The 23,774-nt window shown below is 42.9% G+C and overlaps 1 protein-coding gene across 2 annotated transcripts in view; it reads left to right on the top strand.

Annotated features, from left to right (window-relative positions):
- GRTP1 (growth hormone regulated TBC protein 1) overlaps positions 1 to 23,774 on the top strand; it is a 53,223-nt gene that overhangs the window by 23,737 nt on the left and 5,712 nt on the right. For both annotated transcript variants that reach the window (XM_075918544.2, XM_075918546.2), the window contains one exon: positions 144 to 240. In XM_075918544.2, coding sequence (XP_075774659.1) covers positions 144 to 240 — 97 coding nt within the window. The remainder of the gene's footprint in view (positions 1 to 143; positions 241 to 23,774) is intronic.

Genomic DNA, 23,774 nt, shown 5'->3' on the forward strand with positions numbered 1-23,774 from the left:
TTGTATCTTTCTAGGAACATGCAGGTACAATGTTTTCCCTTTTATTTCAGTTAATCAGTACTTTGAAGTTCATGTTTGGTATTGTGAAGTTAAACTTTTGAAGTAAGCAGAGACATTATAAAAAAACTTTATTTTTATTTCAGGGCATGAATTTCCTAGCTGGATACCTGATTCTTATTACAAAGAATGAAGAGGAATCATTTTGGTTATTAGATGCTCTGATTGGACGAATATTGCCTGGTACGCTAGTAGTTCTTATTTTTTTGTACATTAGAGCTTGAATTTTATTTATAGAAGTCCTCTGTGGCAATATCAGCCTTACTGTTTAACTTCAATGGTCTGCTTAGTTTGCAGGAGTCTAATTCTGCCTTGATTTCAATAGAGGGTTACAGGATGATAAATTGAGACAGTTTGAAACTAAAACGCTGGTCTTTAGACAACAAAGCAGTAAGAAACTTAAAACTGATCTGCTAGTGTAGAATTCTTTTAATTTGTAACTCATATCTTGCTTTTCACCCACCACCACCATTAATATGGCTTGTAGTTCCAGTGACTCAATGCTAGGCAAAAGGACAGGGCTTATGAGCATGCCTGGGACTTTAGTAATTTTCTTTGGCCTGTGGGAAAAATATGATTGAAAGATGAAGCAATTAGTCTCAACTAAAGGTAGAGTATGGGTCTCGTAGTACAAATATCTTGCGATGGTCATTTACCTAGAGCAGTGTTTCTCAGCCAGTGATATGAGTCCCCTCAGGTGTACTTGAGAGAAGTTTGGGGGATACGTCAATGCAACTGAAATTTGGAGAAAACTGAATTTTTGTTACTGCGCTTTATTATTTTTGAAATTTTTGGGTGTAAAAAGTACATCGCCCGCCCGACTACGATTAAGTTGTTTAAACAAATATGTCGCAATGGTAGAAAATTTTTTGTGTGTGTCTGAAAACTGTAGGTACTGGGGGTACTTATACATTTTTTTTAAAGGAGTACTTTATAAAAGAAAGGGTGAGAAACACTTACCTAGAGTAGCAGTTTATGATGCTGCTGAAAAGAGGCAGCTTAATGTTTAGGACCTGTTAAGTCAGTGTTTATAAGCTTTTTCACACCATGACCACATTGCAGCAACAGAAAATTGGGATCCCTCACCCATCAGGCTATAAAGAAAAGGCTGGTGGCTGTGACCTTCCTAGAGGTAATGACCCCACAGTTTAGAAACCATGAGTTTAAATTATTCAGATATGACAAAATGGACATTCCTCCCCCCAAAAAATTTTTAGTAGATTACATGAGCACTCAAGCTAAGGATTTAACGCTAAAGCCTACGAAAGAAGAATGGCTGCCCCATGAATCCTCATAAGCACAGTGCTACTTGAGTCCTACACTTTTATTCAGGTGTACATTGTGCCTAAAACTTAGTACAGTGGTTTATCAATGGTAAGTTATGACATTCCCTTATCTGGCCTATTTTTGCTGCTGAAGAGCTTTTGTGAGCTGCTATCCTGAAAGGCCAAAGGCTGAACTACTTATTAAAATCTCAAATTGTTCCCTGGCAGTAACATACAGGACTGTCCTTGAGTTTTCGCCAGAGCATTGGATTTCTAGAGATAGTCTTATTTAATTTGTTAAGAAATAAAATTATTATCTTTGCTCTAAAGGGAAAATTTTTTTTGAGAAGGAAAGAAAGAGGAACTGGTGTAACTGTTTGATGGCATCGAGTAACAGCAAAAAATAATGCTCTAAGCCAGTGGTCCCCAACGTTTTGGGGCTGCCGGGCGCCTGGGGGCGGGGCCGCTCACGCGCTGCGCGTCCAGGGGTGGGACTGCTCACGGGCCCGGGGGCGGGGCCAAGCATGTGCTGCGTGCCTGGGGACGGCACCGGCCAGGGGCCACCCAGGTGCCGTGTGCCCGGGGCCAGCACCGGCATGTGCTGCGATCCCGGGCAGGGGCTGCCCAGGCGCTGTGCGGGCAGGGCCAGCCCAGATTGCTCCGCAGGCGCACATAAATGGCCCGGTGGGCGCCATGGAACCAGCGGGCACCACGTTGGGGACCACTGCTCTAAGCTAAGTCATGTAACATACTAAACCAATTTTTACTTGCATGTAGTCATCAGAATTGTTCAGTCCATAAAATGCCTATTTTAAGACACTGCAGATATAAACTTCTTCTGAAACAAAGGTGGAAAACGTAGAAGCCAGGCCAAATCAACTTAAGAAATCTGAGACTAAAATAATTATTAGGTTTGTTACCTTTTTTTGTAATTATAGAACAGTTACTAGAGTACAGTGAAATTGACTGTTATTTTATTATAGTTTATACTGAATATAGCAAGCCCACTCTTGGAATATGTAGAAGATTGAAGTTATTATATAGGATCTGATCCATTGCGAGTCTTTTCACTGATCTCAGTAGACATTGGATCTGGCACTTAACGAAAGGCAGTGTGATTGTATTGTGAAGTTTAGTGCTTCCATGATTTTATTTTTAATCATTTGCCATTTCATTTATTTTTGTCTGGGATAAAGAAGTGGATTCATAGGTCTCTGAGATTCAGGACTCTATTCATCAGCCCTTTTAGAGAATTTGTTTTGATAGGACACCGTGAAGCCTGAAGCTTTTCAACACCTTGCTCCTAAACTTGACAAATACATTAATGAGAAAAGGCACTCTTGTTTCATTTTCCTATTTGTTTTTCTGGCCTTTCCCCTATTGTTGTAGTGGTATTGATTAGTACAGACTCATAGGGAGAGTGGCAATGGGACAGGACACATTAAAAAAGACACATTTATGCTCTGTTTAAATACTGTGTCTGGGGACTAGCTACAGACTTTACCTTTTAAAAATATCATTTATTGGGTAATGCAAAACTTTCTTAAATTTTTTTGTCAGTGATTAACAGCTTTGTTGCATATTTCCAAGACAGTTCTTTGATATTACCACTGGTGGCGGTCCCATATGGGGGGAGGGAGCATTTACCAGAAGTTGAATTGCTCTGTTTCTGAAGCTCAGAGCATAAAAGGTTAAATAATTGGAGTAATTGCACAGAAATGTAATGAGTGTTTTAGGTCTTGTACATGCTGGAGAAATTTACCTTCATAAGTGATTGCTCTGCCTCAATTGGGTGTTTAAAGCAATGCATATGTCAAGCAAAAGTGCTTCAGCTGACTGTGAGGTAAACAAATACCATGGCATTTACTGCAGAACTTAGTAGGGGTATGCAATAACTGTTTCACACTAACTGTACAGATCAAATTGATTGAGTACCAGTGTGGATGCATCTTACTGACACAGATGATGGGCTGTTAATTCTGACAGCTGTAACATCTGGCAAATCTCCTTTAGATTTTTAGCTAAGAATTCACTCTTTGTTCTTCCCTCTGCTGTACCACCTCCATGCCATATAATCTACCTGTGTTCCCCCCCGCATCACACTAGAAATGCTTCCAGATTGTGCCCTCCCCTGCAGTCCTTCTACTAGCATCCCCCGATATCCTAAGCAGTTGAGTTAACTGTGGATAAATAAGTAAGCCAACTATTTAGTCTCAGAGGTCACGGAGTCCATGACTTTACTTGACCTCTGTGACTTCTTCAGCTTCAATTGGCAGGGGCTGAAGGCAGAGCTGTGCACCTCTGCCCTGCAACTGGGGCTAGAACCAGGACCATGCTGCCCCTACCCTGCGGGATCTGTCAGGGGCTGCATCCAGAGCTGTGTACCCCCTCGCAGCTTCCCAGGGCTGTGTGCTCTTCCCTCCCTCTCCCCCCCAGCTCTGGAGTTGGGGCTTTACACTCTGTGTCACTGCACCCTGAGCTCTGGCCATTGGAATCAAGTCTGTAATCCCTACCATGGTGGGGGCTCAGACTGTCAATCCTTTCCACTATGGAACTCCATTCCGCCCTATCCAGTCCCCCCGCCCCTGTTATTTTTAGTAAATTTGGAGACAGATCACAGGCTCCTATGAAGTTTTTTTTTATTGCCCATAACCTGTCTGTGCGTGATACTAAAAATAACCATGACAAAATCTTCACCTTAATCATAAGGAAAAATTCCTGTTCTGCCATTTGCAAAAACTCCCTGAATGTCCTCCTTCACCTGACTAATGCTCCCAGCTCTGGCTCTGACTGTCATAAGCAGTTGACCCAACTGTGAATTGCTGGTCATGAGTACTGTTTTGACGATCACTGGGTGAAATTTGTAGGTCTTGATCTGTGGTTGATTTGGCTGGCAGATGGCTTCACACACCTCTTTCCAGTTGCGTTTCTGTGTTCCGCTGCTACTTTGTTAAATCTGCTCGGTTGGAGGGTGCATGGCAGAGGGAACAAAAGGACACTGGGCGTGTGGTGTGGTGGGGGAAATGAAGCACAATTGAGGTAATGGATTTCAGGAAGGCAGATTTTGATAAGCTCAGAGAAGTTGTAGGTAAGGTCCCATGGGAAGCAAGACTGAAGGGAAAAACAACTGAGGAGAGTTGGAAGTATTTCAAAGAGACGTTGTTAAGGGCCCAAAAGCAAACAATTAGCTGTGTAGGAAAGATAGAAAATATGGCAAAAGACCAGCTTGGCTTAACAAGGAGATCTTGCATGATCTCAAAATAAAAAAGGAGTCCTATAAAAAATGGAAACTAGGACAAATAACAAAGGATGAATATAGGCAAGCAACACAGGAATGCAGGGGCAAGATTAAAAAGGCAAAGGCAGAAAATGAGATCAAACTAGCTACAGGCATAAAGGGAAACAAGAAGACCTTTTATAAATACATTAAAAGCAAGAGGAAGACCAGGGACAGGGTAGGCCCACTGCTCAGTGAGGAGGGAGAATCAGTAACAGGAAACTTGGAAATGGCGGAGATGCTCAAAGACTTCTTTGTTTCGGTCTTCACTGAGAAGTCTGGAGGTGTGCCTAACGTAGTGAATACAAGCAGAGAGAGGGTAAGTTTAGAAGATAGGATACACAAAGAACAAGTTAAAAATCACTTAGGAAAGTTAGATGTCAGCAAGTCACCAGGTCCTGATGAAATGCATCCCAGGATACTCAAGGAGCTGATAGAGGAGGTATCTGAGCCTTTAGCTATGATCTTTGAAAAATCATGGAAGACAGGAGAGATACCAGGAGACTGGAAAAGGGCAAATATTGTGCCCATCTATAAAAAGGGGAATAAGAACAACCAAGGAAACTACAGACCGGTCAGTTTAACGTCTGTCCCAGGGAAGATAATGGAGCAGGTAATTAAGGAAATAATTTGCAAACACTTGGAAGGTAATAAAGTGATAGGGAATAGCCAGCATGGGTTTGTGAAGCACAAGTCATGCCAAACTAATCTGATAGCTTTCTTTGATAGGATAATGAGTCTTGTGGATAAGGGAGAAGCGGTGAATGTCATATACCTAGACTTTAGTAAGGCATTTGATACGGTCTAGCATGATATTCTTATTGATAAACGAGGCAAATATAACTTAGATAGGGCCACGAGAAGGTGGGTGCATAATTGGCTGGATAACTGTAGTCAGAGAGTTGTTATATTAACGGTGCTAAATCTTGCTGGAAAGGGATAACAAGTGGAGTTCCGCAAGGGTCTGTTTTGGGACCCGTACTGTTCAATATCTTCATCAATGATGTAGATATTGGGATAGAGAGTAGGCTTATTAAGTTTGCAGATGATACCAAACTGGGTGGGGTTGCAACTTCTTTGGAGGATAGGGACATAATTCAAAATGACCTTAGCAAGTTAGAGAAATGGTCAGAGGTAAACAGGATGAAGTTTAATAAAGAGAAATGCAAAGTGCTCCACTTAGGAAGGAACAATCAGTTCCATACATACAAGATGGGAAGCGACTGTCTAGGAAGGAGCATGGCGGAAAGGGATCTAGGGGTCATAGTGGACCACAAGCTGAATATGAGTCAACAGTGTGACGCTGTTGCAAAAAAAGCAAATATGATTCTAGGTTGTATCAACAGGTGTGTTGTAAGCAAAACTCGTGAAGTCATTCTGCCGCTCTACTCTGCACTAGTTAGGCCTCAGCTGGAGTACTGTGTCCAGTTCTGGGCGCCACGTTTCAAGAAAGATGTGGAGAAATTGGAAAGGGTACAGAGAAGAGCGACAAGAATGATTTAAGGTCTAGAGAACATGACCTATGAAGCCAGGCTTCAAGAACTGGGCTTGTTTAGTTTGGAAAAAAGAAGATGAAGGGGGGACATGATAGCGGTTTTCAAATATCTAAAAGGGTGTCACAAGGAGGAAGGAGAAAATTTGTTCCTCTTGATTTCTGAGGACAGGACAAGGAGTAATGGGCTTAAAGTGCAGCAAGGGAGGTTTAGATTAGACATTAGGAAAAAATTCCTAACTGTCAGGGTGGTCAAATCTTGGAATAAATTGCCAAGGGAGGTGGTGGAATCTCCCTCTCTGGAGATATTTAAGAACAGGTTAGATAGACATCTGCCAGGTATGGTGTAGATCAGGGGTGTCCAAACTTTTTTCAAAGAGGGCCAGATTTGATGAAGTGAACATGCGTGAGGGCCGACCATTTTGCCTGACATTCTTTGAACCATTAAAATTAAATGCAAATTAACTATTTTATGCAAAGTTTATTGCAAATGGCATACTTTTCATTTCGTCACATGGATGACAAATCTAAACAGGTGTTTAATCACTCTGCCTTTCATATCTGAAGGCCAGATGAAAAAAATCCAGGAAGCTGAAATATATGTCAGGAAAATTGTAAAGTACGTTACATATTATTGGTAATAAAGGTTGTCTGTCAACTTTTAAGTTAAAAAAATATGAACAGGAACATGACACCAAGTATACATGTTGTGTCCAAATATATTTATAACTGATTTAGACCAACTGACATTAACTGAGATTTTACAATGTATTCATCTCAATACATATGGATTCGTTGGGGGCCATAAAAGATAGATATTGCCAAATTACCTGTGGGTAATTAAACTGGAACACGGACTGCAATTGGCCCGCGGGCCGGACTTTGGACATGCCTGGTGTAGATGGAGCTTGGTCCTGCCTTGAGGGCGGGGGGCTGGACTCGATGACCTCTCGAGGTCCCTTCCAGTCCTATGATTCTATGAAGTTTTGTGGGCTGAGACAAATGTGAAAAATAACAGCACATCACACTTGAATTGATTTAGGGTGCCCTCAGTGAAGAGACAGGAGAAATCTTGTCTGTGGTTGCTGTTTTGAATGCATTGACTTGTGCATGGTTTATTCACACAAATGAATACAATATTGTTCAATACTATCAAATGAAGCATAAATAATTAAAGCTTCTACTGAAGACAAGGCCACAGTCTTGTAGAACAGTTAAGTAAATTCTAAAAGTTCAGAGGCTAGGAATAAAACTCCTTAAAAGCAGTGAGAGAGGGGCACCAGAATTGTTTCCTGCAGCCTGAAGTATTGTGTGGCCAGGACAATTCTTTATCAGAAAATTCACTCTCCAATATTTGTATGCAAGCATATACCTAGAGCAGTTGATGACCGAAAGTGGACTAAATGCTTCAAGGAATGACTGCTGGTTGACAAACATATGTACCTCACAGTTTGAATTTAGTATTTTGCATATCCTTTTATGCCTACTCTTGCTGTTGAGAAACATTGGAGTCTTCACTTTTAGAAACCATCAGATAGTTGTTAAGTTTGCTAACCTTAGTAGTTGATGTTAAATACAAAGTGATGTGTATCATTTGGCTGGTTTTCTTTTTCTGTGCTCATGCATTGAGGAAAAAAATATTTAGAGAGACTTGAAGATCTACTATGCCCTGTGAACAGATGTTTCAAACTATGGAATGATCACACAGTTGGTAGATGAGAGGTGTGAGGTTAGCCTGTGTTATCTGCTGCGGCAGATAATGTGGCATGAGACAATTTAGAGTGAGAGGAAGGTCTGTTGAGTAAAGGCAAGTATCTGAAATATCAAAATAGCTAATGTGGGGTTTTTTCTCGTAAAGAAGCAGTCTTTCTATTTTTTATTATCTGTTTCTGCTGAACGTATCTACAGCGGAAGTGATGGATACTATGTTATGACACTAGGAAGGCCAGAGGCAAGGAAATTTCCGATTGGAAGTGTGCAATTATGCAGTTACTCTGTTTTCTTATTGATATATTAAACACTAAACTGAGTAACTGCATAATTGCATGTTTATATCCTGCAACTTCCTTACCTCTTGCCTTCCAAGTGTCATAACATCCTCACTTCTCAAGTCCATCATCATAGTTATGAATAATTCGGAGCAAGGTCACTTCTACAAGAATGCTAAGTGCTTCAGGTGGTATAAAATAATATCCCCAATGTTTATTCAGTGCCTTATTGAACTAAAATCAGTTACACATTTCTTTCTTTTAGCAAATTTGGACAGAGCCCTGTGAAATCCTTAAACACAGAGCTAATTGAGTAAGCAGTTGTGCGTTTAAAATATCTTTCCCAAAGGAGAAGTAGAATATTCAGTGACATGGAACATTTCATTCAGCAGGGTAGGAAAAAACCTTAAATAACAAAAGTTCTAGACAGAATTCACAAGCAGCTGGGTGGCATGCAGGAAAGTATAGTGTGTTGAAGGAATGTGGTCATACTAAGACAAGGTTTCAGAACCAGAAATGGAGTTTGTGATACAGGAAGATCTTTGTGAGGCTATGATGCTAGGTTTACAAAAATCAATTAATGTCAAGCAGGCTATCCACCTCTGGTAGAACGACCTGGAAAAGAAGGCAAACATCAAAAGCTTTTACTTTGTGGCTATATCCCCACAAAACAGAGAATCTGCATATCTTGATTTATTCTGTGCTGCTGGTTGAACCTGCTGGGTCAGCTGCAGTCAGCTACAAGATTGTCTTCTGGCAAAGTTGCTTCATTTTTCTCTTTCGAGAGTGGCTGTTTCATCAGTAGTGAGACACTCACCATATGTGGCTGTCTGTGAAACAACTTAATGCCCATAACAAGGAGACAGGCATACGTGGTTTATAGAACAGATTATCTGGACTTGCAAGGTGCCATACTTATTTGACTAGTAGTCTTTAGCAAATGAAATGGAAACAAGGTGGATCAGATGCTCGTGGGGAGCCTGCTTAAAGCCTTCACCTCATGGGCACTGGCTTCCGCTCCCCCTCCCCTGCACTTGCTGCTTCTGATACAGAGGCAGCAAGTGGGGAGGGAGCTTGTGTAGTCGATAGGATTAACCATGAAGTGTAGACTTATTAGTTAATCGAGTACAGTAGTTGACTACATGTTGACATCTCTAAGCCAGGCATGCAGAGCGGAGAGTGCCAGGCAGTGACAGTTAGCTCAGTTGATCACCCTCTCTCCTCTTCCTCATGTGAGAGGTAGGGTGGGTGGGTGTGTGTGTGTGTGTGTGTGTTCCCCTTTCTGTGTGTATGGGTGGGCTAAGAATATTTGTGTCGCCTTCCCTGTATGCAGTCAAAAGCCTTAAACATAAGATAGAGTCAAATATGCTGTATTCCTTTTAAGCTGCTCAGTCAACTTGATGTTAATTTGAATGTTTGTATGATTGACTGCCATTGAACTTGCTTAAATATGAATAATTTTACCATATGTCCAGTACTCAGCACAGGGAAATATAATTCTCAACAGGAATGCAAAAACCATGCTCTAAAGCTTTCCTAGTCTCTGTTTGCCAGAAGCTGGGAATGGGTGACGGGATGGCTCACTTGATGATTACCTGTTAGTTTTATTCCCTCAGAGTGCCTGACATTGGCCACTATCAGAATTCTGGGCTAGATAGGCCATTGTTGTGACTCAGTACGGCTGTTCTTGTGCCTAAAACAGTTTCCTATGGACCTGAGGAGTCTAGAATGAAAAAATTCTTGATTTTTTTTTTTTTTTTTTTTTTTAAAGCCTGGTTGTGGAATATAATTAAGATCTAGTCCACGTTAAGGTTGTTAAGTATGGTGTAATTGACTAATTGAATAGTCGGTGCAATTTTGCATCGACTATTTGATTAGTCGATAGGGCGGCACTGTCCATTTTAAAGGCTGCAGCGGCATTTCAATGTGACAGCGCTGCATGGAGCAGCTGACCCTGGGCTTCGTGCGGTGCTGCCGCTTAGAAGTACTCCCCTCTCCCTCTGCCCCCCTTGCTGCCTCTATCTAATAGAGGCAGCAAGGGGGGTAAGCAACTAGCCTCTATCCGATTGAGGCAGCAAAGGGGGGGAAAAGGGGATACTTCAAAGGGGCGGCGCTGCACAGCTGATCCCTGGTTCAGCTGTGCGGTGCTGTCCCTTTAAAACACCACCTCGGCGTTTCAAAGTGACAGCGCCACATAGCTGAGCCCGGGATCAGCTGTGTGGTGCTGCCGTGCATGGAGCCTGGGGTCAGCTGGGGACTCCCCAGCTGATTCCGGGCTCCACACAGCATTTCTGTGGAACCCATGGTCAGCTGGGGAATCCCCAGTTGATCCCTGGTTCCGCTGAAATGCAGCATGGAGCCCGGGATCAGCTGGGGAGCCCCTAGCTTACCCCAACTCTGCATGGCATTTCAAAGCGGCAGCGCAGCATGGAGCCCAGGATCAGCGGGGGACTCTGAGTCCTCTACTGACCCCAGGCTCCATGCAACGCTGCCACTTTGAAATGCACAAGAGCCCCCACTGGGGACTCTTGTACATTTCAAACCTGGCATGCTGTGTGCAGCCTGGAGTCAGTGGGACTTCCAGCTGACCGCGGGCTGCATGCAGAGTTCTTTATTTCTTCTTTTGAAATGTACAAAAACCCCACTGGGAAATTCCATCGGCTACTCAACTAGTAAATTAACTGTTACTTAACATCCTTTGTTCACACTACAAACTGGAATCATGTTAGTAACTTGAGTACTGCTGTGTTGAGTCAGATTCCTTGGAAGGGTTGTGTTTATACTGCAGGCAAAATCTAAATGGCTTATTCCCTCCCTAATGGCTTGTCACACCTGTCTCCTTGTTGAGGGTTTGTATTAATATCATTTATAGATTCATAGATTTCAGAGCATTCTGATTATCTAGTCTGACTTTCTCTAGCGGGGGAATGTCCCCAAAGACAATTCCTAGAGCAGACCTTTCCAATATTGATTTTAAAAATTATCATTGAGATGAAGAATCCACCATGACTCTTGATAAATTTATTCCAGTGATTAATCACTCATATCTTAATTCCAGTTTGAATTTGTCTAACTTTAACTTCCAGCTAGTGGGTCATGTTATAATTTCCTCTGCCAGATTAAAGAGACCATTAGTAAATATTGGCTCTCCATGTAGCTACTTATAAATTGTAATGAAGTCATCTCTTAATTCTCTCAAGCTAAATATGTTGAGCTCTTTGAGTCTCACTATAGGGCATGTTTCCTAACCCTTTAGGGAAACAAGATTGGTGACATATCTTTTATTGTACCAACTTGTGCTGGTCAGGGAGACAAACTTTCAAAATCAAGTTCTTTAATCATTCTCCTGGCTCTTCTCTGAGCTGTCTCCGGTTTGTCAGCTTCCTTCTTGAATTGTAGACACCAGAACTTGGCACAGTATGTCAGCATTGTTACAACATTGCTAAATATAGAAGTTAAAAACCTTTCTGCTAAAGATTCTGTTGCTTGTGCATCCTGGAATCTGAAATATAGCCTACATTCTTTGTTCTCATATGTACACATTGACGTGTGTGTGTGTATATACATATAAAGTGGTGATCCTGAGTTGAATTTGGTATGTACTGTTTGTGTGGGAATAGTGGCTCTAAGAATTCCTTGAATGCTCAGTAATAAAGGCTGAGCACTCCAGAGGGACTCTTGGAGAACTCCGGAATTATTGTGTACCTGTTGCAAGCCTGTACAGAGAGTATGGGGCTTGCAGAGGCCTGAATAGTAGTGCTTGTGTTGCCTTTGGTTGGTAGTCAGGGAGCTGATCTACAGCAGGCACTGGTAAGACTTCCTTACACTAAGGGCAGATGGGGAGGGGGGAGGTGCCTCACAACCCACTTTTTAATTAAAGAAATATAACTGCAGAATTGGAAGATTCAGAGGAGTAGTTGAGTTAGTCTGTAACTGGACAAAACTTAAAAACAAACGAACAGTCTAGCAGCACCTTAAAGACTAACAAAACTTGTAGATGGTATCATGAGCTTTCATGGGTACAACCCACTTCTTCAGATGAATGGAGTATTAAAAGTCTAATTCCAAAATAAATAGGGAATGGGTGGTGGGAAGAGAAGGAAGGGAAAAAATAGTGATTTAGGGTGTTCATGTTGCATGAAGCTGATAGAGAAGGTGCAAATTGTTCTTAAGTAGCCATTGTTTGGTTGGTTAAGTCATTAGGATGTGTAAGGTAGTGTGCTAGCCAGGTAATGTCTTTCTTTATACCTTTGTGATGGGTCCCAAACTTGTAAATGAAGTTAAGTTCCAACACTTCCCTGTGTATTTGGCTTGTGGAATTGGCCTGAAACAACACAGTGACTTTGAATCCATTAATGAGTGCCGGGGCAGGTTAAAGTGTTCTCCAACAGGTTTCTGAGTGTTGCCTTTTCAGATATCTGATTTGTGTGCTTTAATCCTTTCCCATAGAGACTGTCCAGTTTGGCCAGTATACATGGCAGAGGGGCATTGTTGACATTTGATGGCATAGATCACATTAGTGGAGGTCAGTTAAACGAGCCCCTGATATAGAGGCTTATATGGTTAGGTCCAGTGATGTAATCACTTGTGTAGATGTGTGGACAGAGTTGGAACTGGAGCTGATTGCAGGGGTGGGTTCCAGGATGATTATGACTGAGGTGTGCTGCGTAGTTATTAGAAAAAAATAGTTTGAGGGTAGGGGGTTGTCTGTAGGCGAGGATTGGTGAAGTCCCTCGCTGATTTCTCCCCTCCTGCAAAATAATAGTCTGCTTGATAGCAGCGGCAATTACATCTTTTGCCCACCAGGGGCTGCTGTAGCAGCAGAAGAGAGGTCAGCAGGCTCACCCTTGGAACAGCCAGCTCTGGAGAGGGAGGGGGCACTTTGGCCTTCGCCCCCCTACTTCTACAAAGGTTCTGGTGCTCTTGCCTCTGGGATGTACCACATCAGTGCGTCCCAGCAATGGAATGTGCCATATCTCCTTGGGATTTGAGGAGTGTCAGGGAATGAATGGGCTTTTCCATTTTTTCCAGACTGTCTTAATTTTTAAAAAGTTTGTTGTTAGGAGTTTGAGGAAAGCTTGGTAACATGACCTAAGTGTAACTAACAAATTTTTGTGTGCCAGAATTTGCAGAGAGACTGAAACAACTACTTTGGCATGTAGAAACTGCTAACTCAAATGCTGAGATGAAATTTGAGGCTGTGGGGTGGGTAAAGTAATTATTTTATTTTTCTGAGGGAGGGATTAATTTTCGAAAATTGGCAAAATGCTGGGCTACTGGTTGGGCTTACTCAGGATTCATTATATTTGCAATTTAAAATTTTTCAAAATTGCTTTACTGTTTCACAATGTAGTTGGATCAGTTACTATTTTATATAAACTTAAATTCTTAGCAATAAATGTTACTTAATTGATGTAAATATAGTTTATACTTAAATGACCTATTTGTGCCCTATATATGGAAGAATATGAGGAACTTGTTATATATTATGTAATGTAACTTTTGTCCACTTACATGTATTAGAAATTATTGGTTATTTACTGCCAAATAGAAACTAGGATAATCTAGAATCATGTAGGAACTTTATTCATCATTTTATGGATTTTTTTATTTGATTTTGCTAAATGTCTTTAATATACAAAAGACTATCTTGCTGCTGGTAATGAAATCTCACTTGTGTCTGCTATATTTGGGAATTGGTATTTTAAGATTAAAATTAGTTCTGTTGGTTTGCTTCTTCAATCTTCAAATAAGTGGATTGTGTTACTTTGCTATATAGTAAGAATATGAAGAGCTGGTTTGGTTTCCTTCCCTAAATATTAAACTAGAGTTGATTGAGTGTGTGTTGAACTTTCTTTTCTAAATGACATCCATCCATCTATCCATAGCTTTTATGAAACACTGCATGCTGTGTAAGTCTGGTGGTATGACAATAGCATTCTTATAAAGAAAATTTAGCTTTGTAAGTTTTAAGTACAAAATAATCTGATTAGAAGCAAAGCATCTTTCATTTAGGGTGTGCCCACATTGTAGATTTTAACTCGAAATAAACTATGCAAATTGAGCTACATCAATTGTGTATCTTATTTGGAAATACCTTATTTCAAAATAGGGAGTGTCTACACAGTACTTATTTCGAAATAGAGCACTCTTTCTCCAACTTCTGTTATTCCTCGTGCAATGAGGTTTACAGGAGTCGGAGTAAGAAGTCCTCCAGCTTGACTCTATTTTGAAATAACTGCCTGCTGTGTGGACACGGACCAAGTTATAAGAATAGCGCTAGTTGTTTTGAAATAGTGTTTCAATATAGACATACCCTTAGCTATGTTAAGAACAGGTAATCTGATTGAATTTGATATTTAACTGACAATACAGCTGTCTCCCATAAACAAACGTAGAAAACCAGAAATACTTGATTAGCAGAAGGCACCAGGACTTAAGACTTAATCGTACAGTTGTGAAGTCATAAAAGGGCAATTGCCTCTCTTTTATAAGTGTATAAAGAAGTTTTTGTTAAATGTTACTGATTTTGAATAACTCCAGTGACTGGAATGCTGGATGAGACTAAAATAATTTATGAATGAATTACTTAAACATCATTTCAGAAGTTAGCAATTGGGTGACCCTGAACTTTCTTACTGTGAAGTGTTTACTCATTTATACTGTATGAGTGACACAGGGTCAGTGGCTGGAGATATGTGCCAGACTATTTGGAAACATCCCGCTGATGACTAATCTGTGTAACCTTGCATCTGTTACCTTCTTAGTATTATGAAAAGCATTGTGTTTATAAAAGGAGCTATTCATGCCATTTATGGAGGAGGAAACACTGACCATCTGCTTTCTCTCTTTTCTTCCTAAACGTTGTAGAGCCTGTTTGAAAGTGCTTAGGTAGCTAAAACTTTTATCAAGTGCTTGGACATACCAGTGACATGAGTATCTGATATATGGTGTATTTTAATTCAGTAATTTTTAATTCAGACCTTTTAATTAATTATTTGAAAAATGGGTTTGTTAATCTGGTTAGAAAGAAATTGTTGATGGCGTACGCTCCCATAGGAAGTAAGGGCGAAGAAGAAGAATCTGGTTAGAATTATCCTAGGTAAACTTTGTCAAAGCAGCAGGTTACATTCTCTGGTATGTGGAACGCTTGCAGATACCATTACTACATAAAATTAGTTTTGTTCTGACTCTGTATGTCTGCACAGGGTGACTTTAGAATTAAGTCTTGGCATGATTATTACAGCAAACAAAAATGCAGTAAAACTTGTTATAATATCTTACCTTTCTTTTTTTCCTCTATCTTTATTATAAATAATCTTCTCTACCGCTCCTCTCCCAGTAGGACATGATTGTTAAAAATGAGTTGAAAGTTAACCTTCCCTCAAAGTATTCATAATGAAAAACTTGCCCTTACTGAGAGACTAGATTAATATTTTTGTGTAACATTTTAGGAGGATGGTCACTTACAGCATGGATCAATAAAATGTCAGTCTCTTTATTTCAGAATGAGTAGAAAATTACTTTCTATTCTTTAGTCCTTACAACATTCTTTGCCTAAGTATAGTAACTTGGCACATCCTTAATCAGGAACATAGTAAAATGTGTGGTGGTTTTATTTTTTATGTCCACGTACCAGGCTCTGTGTGCTGCACTACTGAGAATGTAGAGGCAATCCAATTTCCTAGCTTTTTTCATTTTTTATGACCGACTTTTACTGTGGTTTTTAGGTGCATACGCAACGTAATTCTGTAAAGATAGAAGGTTTCTACCTCTGTTGTGCTGTATAGGGGGAAAGTACTCACTGGGTCTCTATACAGACAGACCCCGGGTTACATACAAGATAGGGACTGTAGGTTTGTTCTTAAGTTGAATCTGTATGTAAGTCGGAACTGGCGTCCAGATTCAGCCGCTGCTGAAACTGACCGCCAGTTCCGACTTACATACAGATTCAACTTAAGAACCCCAGGTGTCCCCAAGTCAGCTGCTGCTGAAACTGATCAGCGGCTGATTCCAGGAAGCCCGGGGCAGAGCAACTCTGCCTCGGGCTTCCTGTAGTCAGCGCTGGTCAGTTTCAGCAGCGGCTGACTTGGGGGTGCCTGGGCCAGAGCAGCTGGGGTGCTGCTGGGTTGTTCCAGTAGCGCCGCTCCTTGGTGCTACTGGACCAACCCAGCAGCACCCCAGCTGCTCTGCCCCAGGCGTCCTGATTCAGCCGCTGCTGAAACTGACCAGCAGCGGCTGAATCAGGATGCCTGGGGCAGAGCAGCTGGGGTGCTGCCGGGTTGGTCCAGTAGCGCCCAGAGCGGCGCTGCGGGACCAACTGGCAGCACCCCAGCTGCTCTGCCACAGGCGTCCGGAGAAAAGCCTGGTCTGCTGGGGGGGGGGGCGTACTAGCTGCGCCCTCCCCTCCCCCCCCCCAGCAGACCAGGGAGACGCGGACAGCGTACCGAGACGCACCGTGGTCCCGCCGCCCGGGTCCTCCGCGGCTTTGCTCCCCGTCTCCCTGGTCTGCTGGTCTCGGAGCACGCTGGCAGCGGAACAGCCCAGACGCGCCGCGGCTGTCCCACTGACGGCGTCCTCAGAGGCTTTGCTCCCCGTCTCCCTGGCTTTGCTCCCTGTCTCCCTCCAGCAGACCAGGGAGATGGGGAGCAAACCCCGTTCGTAACTGCGGATCCGACATAAGTCGGATCCGCGTAACTCAGGGACTGCCTGTAGTCATAGACCTGTCAGCTCCAAATGTTCAAAAGGAGTTGGGTCCTTGTCTCCAAATGAAATTGGCTTAAAAATCACAAGACTGTTTAAATATAACAAACTTTGGGTTCTTTTTATCTGCCTTCTACATTTTGAGCCTTTCACGTGCATTCAGGTCTTTTTTGTCTGCATAGCCCAGAGGATTAGAAACTTAATTTACAGGAGAATCTCAGCAGTGATTTGTTTTTAATCACATGTCTTCAAGAACTGAGGCTTTATATAAGCCCCCAAATATTGCTACAGGAGTTGGCAAATTTTAAGTTTTTGTCCTCTACTCCCTGTTGTGATTTTCCCAGTTTCCCCCAAACACGATGTCGAAGCATTACTTGTGCAGTTCCCATGCATCTGATCAGAAACTAGAGTGCTGCTCTGCCATATTGAGCCAAGCAAGTCATGGATTTCCAACCAGACAGCTGCAGTGAATGAGCTAGCCAGTGTAGGAGTTGCATGAGCAGGATCAATAGATTTTTATGTCAAAAAGGACTAGGGATGTAATAGTGTAGTCGATTAACTGATAGCAAAAGCTTATAGGTTAATGTTATAAACTACATGCATTTCCCTCCGCCCCTAGCTAGTGCATTTTTTAGCAGGCTGGACAGCAGCCCCACTGGGTCTGGGATCTACCCCTGCTGTGGCTCTGCATTTAAAGTGTATTAGGAGTTGGGGGGAGGGGGAGGCAGACAGGCTGCCTGGCTGGCTCAGTTCTGGCTCATGCCGGGTTCAGGAGCTCAGAACCCTCCTAGATAGGAGCTGCTGCCATCCCATACTGGTGCTTCTTTATCCACTACTTCTACCAACTACTGCCTCCTGCTAATTCACTCCAATACCCAATGTTTCAACAGTAGCTCCTGCCCTGCGCCAAGGAGCCATGTTTCAGTATTGCAGACCAGCTCCAATCTCATCTGTGCTGGTAAGACAGGCAGGGACAGTGTTTATTTAAAAAAATAAAAAGGGAGGAAGGTGGGGACTATATGCAGACTTACCCAAAGTTTGAGTATGATAGACAAAACTTTTTCATTTTGTGATGAGTGGCGAGTCTAGCATGTGCCAACCACAACATTAGTTACAACCTGACACACTGAAACCTGGGCTGGAGAGTGTGGATACACAGCCGGTGTTAGTGGTGGGCGAGCTGGGTAGTAGCTCTGGGCCGCCATTTTCAAGGGGCCGCTGACAAAGCTGGTCTTAGGGGCGGGCTGTGACCGCATTTCGGCCTGACCTCCCGAATCCTTCCCTCAGGTTTCCCTGGTTACTCCGCAACCCTCCCCCCCCCCTTTTTTTAGCTTGACAGATTTTCCCCAGCTTTTACAATTTTTTGTCTGATATATATATTTTTTAAACCATCTGGCATTCCTACAGGTGAGCTGGGTGGTTGCCAGTAGCCACCAATTGGTTAGGACTGGCCCTGTGGATACACCATTGGACAATCATGACAATGAATTTTAGTAATGGAAACTGTAGAGAAACATTTAGTGTCAGAGGAGAAGGGCAAGAACCTTCCTTATTTCTTCAATTGTTATTGCTTGCAACAGTTCTCTACCTTCCCCTGTTTAACCCTTGTGGTTAGGCTAGGGTTCTGTAAGGGTATGTCTGCACTACAGCGATAATTCGAACTAAGTTAGTTCGAATTAGTTAATTCGAACTAAGCTAATTCGAATTAGCGCAGCTAGACTTAAAAACTAGTTCGAATTAGCACTTTGCTAATTCGAACTAGCATGTCCACACAGAGTGGACCCTGAACAGAGGTTAAGGATGGCCGGAAGCAGTGCCGGCAGGGCATCAGATGAGGACTTAGAGCGTGGAGCTGCTGTCTCAGGCTAGCCGAGGGCTGTGCTTAAAGGGACCCGACCCCCACCCCGGACAAACAGTTCTCAGGGTTCCCCTGCTTGCAAAGCAGTCCTGGCTTGGAGTGCCCTGAGTGCCCACACGCGGAACATCACAGCACTCGGCCATCACCCCGGCTGCACTTGCCACAGACTGCCATCCGGGGGGAGGGGGCATCGGGGGGCTGCAGGAGAACTTCCACCCCGAGAAGCCCGCAGAGCCAGCCCAGTCCTCCCCATCGGGGGCGCGTACCCCATTCCTCCCTCACCTCCTTCCACTTACCCTTCCTAGCCCCCCTTCCTGATGTACAAAATAAAACGTGTGTTCAAAAATAGAATCTCTCTTTATTGAACAAAACTGGGGGAGACTGGGAAAAAGAGGTGGGAGAGGGGAAGAGAGAGGCTGGGAGAGGGGAGGGCAACTAAAATGATCAGGGGTTTGGAACAGGTCCCATATGAAGAGAGGCTAAAGAGACTGGGACTTTTCAGCTTAGAGAAGAGGAGACGGAGGGGGGATATGATAGAGGTCTATAAAAGCAAAAGTGGTGTGGCGAGGGTGCATAAAGAAAAGTTCTCCATTAGTTCCCATAATAGAAGGACTAGAGGACACCAAAGGAAAGGAATGGGTAGCAGGCTTCAAACTAGTAAGAGAAAGTTGTTCTTCACAAAGCAAAGAGTCAACCTGTGGAACGCCTTGCTGCAGGAGGCTGTGAAGGCTAGAACTAGAACAGAGTTTAAAGAGAAGTTAGATCAAGTCATGGAGGTTGGGTCCATGGAGTGGTATTAGCCAGGGGGTAGGAGTGGTGTCCTTGCCCGAAGTTTGTGGAAGGCTGGAGATGGATGGCACGAGACAAATGGCTTGGTCACTGTCTTTGGTCCATCCCCTCCAGGGTCCCTAGTGTTGGCCACTGTCGGCAGACAGGCTACTGGGCTAGATGGACCTTTGGTCTGACCCAGTACAGCCATTCTAAGCTCAGGGCTCAGGGTCGGGGGTCTCAGTGGACCACGTTGATTTTCATGGAAACCTTCTCCTGGGTGGCCAGGGTGGCAGCTCTCCTGCCCTAGACGGCCACTTTCCTGTGCCTAGTGCAGAGTTCGTGGACGAGGTCCACGATGTCTGCACTAGACCAGGCGGGTGCCCACCTCTTGCGGTCCTGGCCAGGCTCCCGGGAGCCGCCAGCCTGGTCCCGGGAAGAGGCGGAGGGCTGGGGGGCATTGGGTGGCTGGCTCATGGCGTGCCAGGTGCAGGGTCTGCTGGCTGGGTGCTGGCAGGCTTGCACCTGGCATGGGCACCGTAGCCAGCCCGTGCCCCTTTAAGGGCTCCGGGGCCGGGAGGGGGGCATACGAGTTTCCCTGGTGGTGCCCAGAGTGGCCACCAGGGAAACCTGGGGAGGGCTAGCCTCCCACTAGTTCCAATTAAGGGGCTATACAGCCCTTAATTCGAACTAGTAAATTCGAACTAGGCTTAGTCCTCGTGCAATGAGGTTTACCTAGTTCGAACTAAGCGCTCCGCTAGTTCGAATTAAGTTGGAACTAGCGGAGCGCTAGTGTAGCGCCTATGAAAGGTAATTCGAACTAACGTCCGTTAGTTCGAATTAACTTTGTAGTGTAGACATACCCTAACATCTTTGAGAAGCCTGCTAGCTGATGTGTGAATTGAAAAGTTTGTTTTGTTACATTTAACACAGAGGTAATTGAATAGGTTTCTTAATTTTGTTATGACAGAAAAATTCTAAATATGAGGTAGATTTTAGAAGTCCGCTACTAATTAACATATAGTCCAGAATAAACATTACAAAGTGACTTGAATGACTTATATTTGTCTTTTCATTTGTATCATTCTGATAATAATTTATTGGTAATAAAATAGAAGTAATTGGTAATGCTTTACTAATCACTCTCTGAATCTAGTAGTTTGTAATTAGTATTTTTTCAAAGTGTCTTTCACTGTCATACCCATAGCAAAGGTTTGGAACTAGAGGTGGTCGAGTGTGGTGTATTGCTACATAAAACTAAACAAATATGCTAAGTCCTAGTTCAAGGAGTAAAAATCAGGCTCATGTTCATACCCTCTCTAGTTTGTGACTCTCTTATATATGACATACGCTCTTAAAATACTGTTTTGAGCACTTTATATCTGCTAATCCTGCTTAAAGGATCGTTTTCAAAGATCTCTGAATCCCAAAATGTGGTAGCCTTTTTTCCTCCTTTGTCATGAACATAGTTCACAAGAATATTTTTACTACCTTTTTTTAAGATCTGTAAACATGTCTCCTGATTTTACTTTCTTAATTACTATGTGCATCTTTGCCCAGTCTTGGGAGTGATAGAAACATCTGAAATAATGATCAGAAAGTATGTAGGGTATGCAACAGAACTACAGTACTGTCACAGGTGTTTTGTCTTAAATTCTGAGCATCTATGATGCCTCAGAGTGCCTATGAAGTGTACATCTAGTTTAAAAACCTATATAGTTTTTGTGTGGAAACTTTATATTCTTTGGAACCATATTCATGGCAATTTGAATTCATATTAAGTTACTTTTTTAGAGTAGCATTTGTATTAACTCTCACACAAAGTTAGTATAAGGATGTAAAAGTTTTAAGATGTGATGCTTTTTATTTTTGGATCTTCTTAATCTCATTTGTAACTGAGCATAAGGTCATATGGTCCTTACAATCTGTATTCTTATTTTCTGCAAATCTCGTTACTGCTCTATAGCACTAGCAGGTAATCTTTGGCAACTTTGTATTGGACATATTATTTGTAGGATTCAAGCACACACGAATGATTATATTAAGGAGAGTTGAAGTGCAATTAAAAGCCGGTTTCCACCATCTTATAAATCCTTTACTGAACTAGAATATTTTGCAATTCAAATATTTTGATAGCTCACCAAACCCCAGGATTAGCGCAACCACATAAATAGCTTGGGACCATCTCTTGACTAGTGGTTTCTCTCAAATGTATGTTTAAATATATATACCAGTGCCTTACCAGTAGTTTCCAGACTTGTTTATAACATGGACCGGCAAATCCATACACAAACTTTGGCGGACCAATATTATTGTATTTACATATTTGTATATTCATTAGGTAAATAATGAATATTAAAATATGCAAACAAAATGTTAACGTTCCACCAAAAGTTTGACTGGGTTTGCCGGTCCATGGTACAAAAAGCCTCAGTCCCTAGAGACCTTGAGTGCCAGCCCTAACCGCTAGAGCCCCCCTCCAGGACCCCCAACACCAGCCTCCCACTCTGAGTTCACCATTGTCAGCCCCCCATCCCAGCCGCCAGCCCCTCATCCCTTAAAGCCCCTTTACCCTAGTGCCAACTTCCTGTTTCCAGAGCCCCACTGCACCCAACCTCTCTGGGTCTCCCCCCCCCCCCCCCCCCCCGTGCCAGCCCCCAGTTCCCAATATTAGCTCCATCCCCAGTGCCAGCCCTGTCCCCATAGTCCCCTCACTACTAGCCCTGCCCTGTAGTGCCAGTTGCTCAACCCAGTGCCCCCTGTATCAGCCCCACCCTTTAGAGCTCCCCAGAACTAGCCCCGCCTCCAGAGACCCCCAGTATTACCTTCGCCCCCAGAACCCCTCAGCACTAGTCCTCAGTGTCTGCCCCCAGTGCTTGTCTTGACCCCCTCACCTAGCCCTGCATTGCCTCCCAGCCGCCAGTTAAGTGCTGCTGCCTGGGTCACAGCTGCTCTAAGGCTGCTGGGCTGGGCTCTGCGTGGCCGAACAACTGTACAGCAAACCGCTCTTCCACAGCTGGGAGACCCCACCCCTGCCTGTCACTGGTTGGTTGAGAGATAGGACTGGACATGCCTCCCGCAACAGCTGCAGTGGGAGGGGAGGCACTAGGCAGCGTACCCGAGCCCTGGCCCTCAGAGTTGCCGTGACCCGGCAGCTAGTGGTTCACAGCCTGGTGCCTGTCCATGGACTGGTGGTTGGGCACCACTGCCTTGTAGTAATGGTAAAATGCCTGGGAAGTTTGTGAATATGCTTTCAGCATTTTTTTTATTACTCATAAAAACCTTTATCCTGAAAATTGATGAGCCGCATAACATTCATGGACTCAATGGAGTGATGGGTACTTAGCAATCAGGCTCCGTACTTCAGATCTTTGATTAAGAACAGACGTTGTGTGAAGTGGAGGGCTCTGTGTTCTGTCACTGTGAACCCGAGTGCTCTCTTTACTGTTGGGAGCGTTATCCTACATCTATATCCACTCTGGATGGTGATTGCAAGTGAAACAGTCAATAAAAGTGACCTAAATTAGTAATGAGATACCTGCAGTAAGTACAGTAATAGAGAGAAGCTAAAGTTCAGTTACAGACTTTAGGCTTTACTGTGAGAGGCTGCTGATTCTTTTAATGCCTTTTTTTAGAGTTAGAAAGTTAACATCAAAGCTTATACTGTCACCAACCTATTATACTTGTTATTAAAATCACTGTAAATGACTGAAAACCTATAGGTAGTTGTAACATAAGGGACTTTCAGAAACTCTCCTGGATTGTACATGAATATTGTGCACTCAGTGGCTTTTTTTATATTAAAAAATAAATATCTTAGTCTCTGACACTTCTAGCACAAGCTTTTTCTTTTCTGTGCCAGCTATAACATCCTGGAGAAGGCTTTGTAATCTATGAGTTGTCTGTTTAAAATTATGAATCTTTATTTTTTCATTTGTCTTACAACTCTCTTCATAAGCAGAAATGGAATGTTAAATGTAAAATGAAGGCCAGCATGGAAACGGTTACATTAGGAACAACAAGGCTATCCTAGTTACAAAAGGAAGACATTGCTCAGCCGTGTAGTACTGTTACATAATGTTTTAGTTATTAGCGTTTACAACATATTTTAATCTAAATAAGGCTTTCCTACAGCTGTTGAACCAGCAGTTCATAATTCAGAAGACTCAGTAGCTGAGGAATGACTTATCTAACTTTACTCTGGCATTTCTAACCAGTGCGGTTGGTGTCCTGACACTGATATCCTGACATTCATTTTGCTGCAGTACTATAAAGATTGAAAATAGCAGCTGTTGATTCCAGCATATCAGATGATCACAGCAGTACATGGGAAAGAGCATGTGGAAACTTCAGTATCAATACACTT

Source organism: Pelodiscus sinensis, chromosome 1, assembly GCF_052426305.1.
Source record: "Pelodiscus sinensis isolate ZL-2025 chromosome 1, ASM5242630v1, whole genome shotgun sequence".
Classification (NCBI taxonomy): Eukaryota; Metazoa; Chordata; order Testudines; family Trionychidae; genus Pelodiscus; species Pelodiscus sinensis.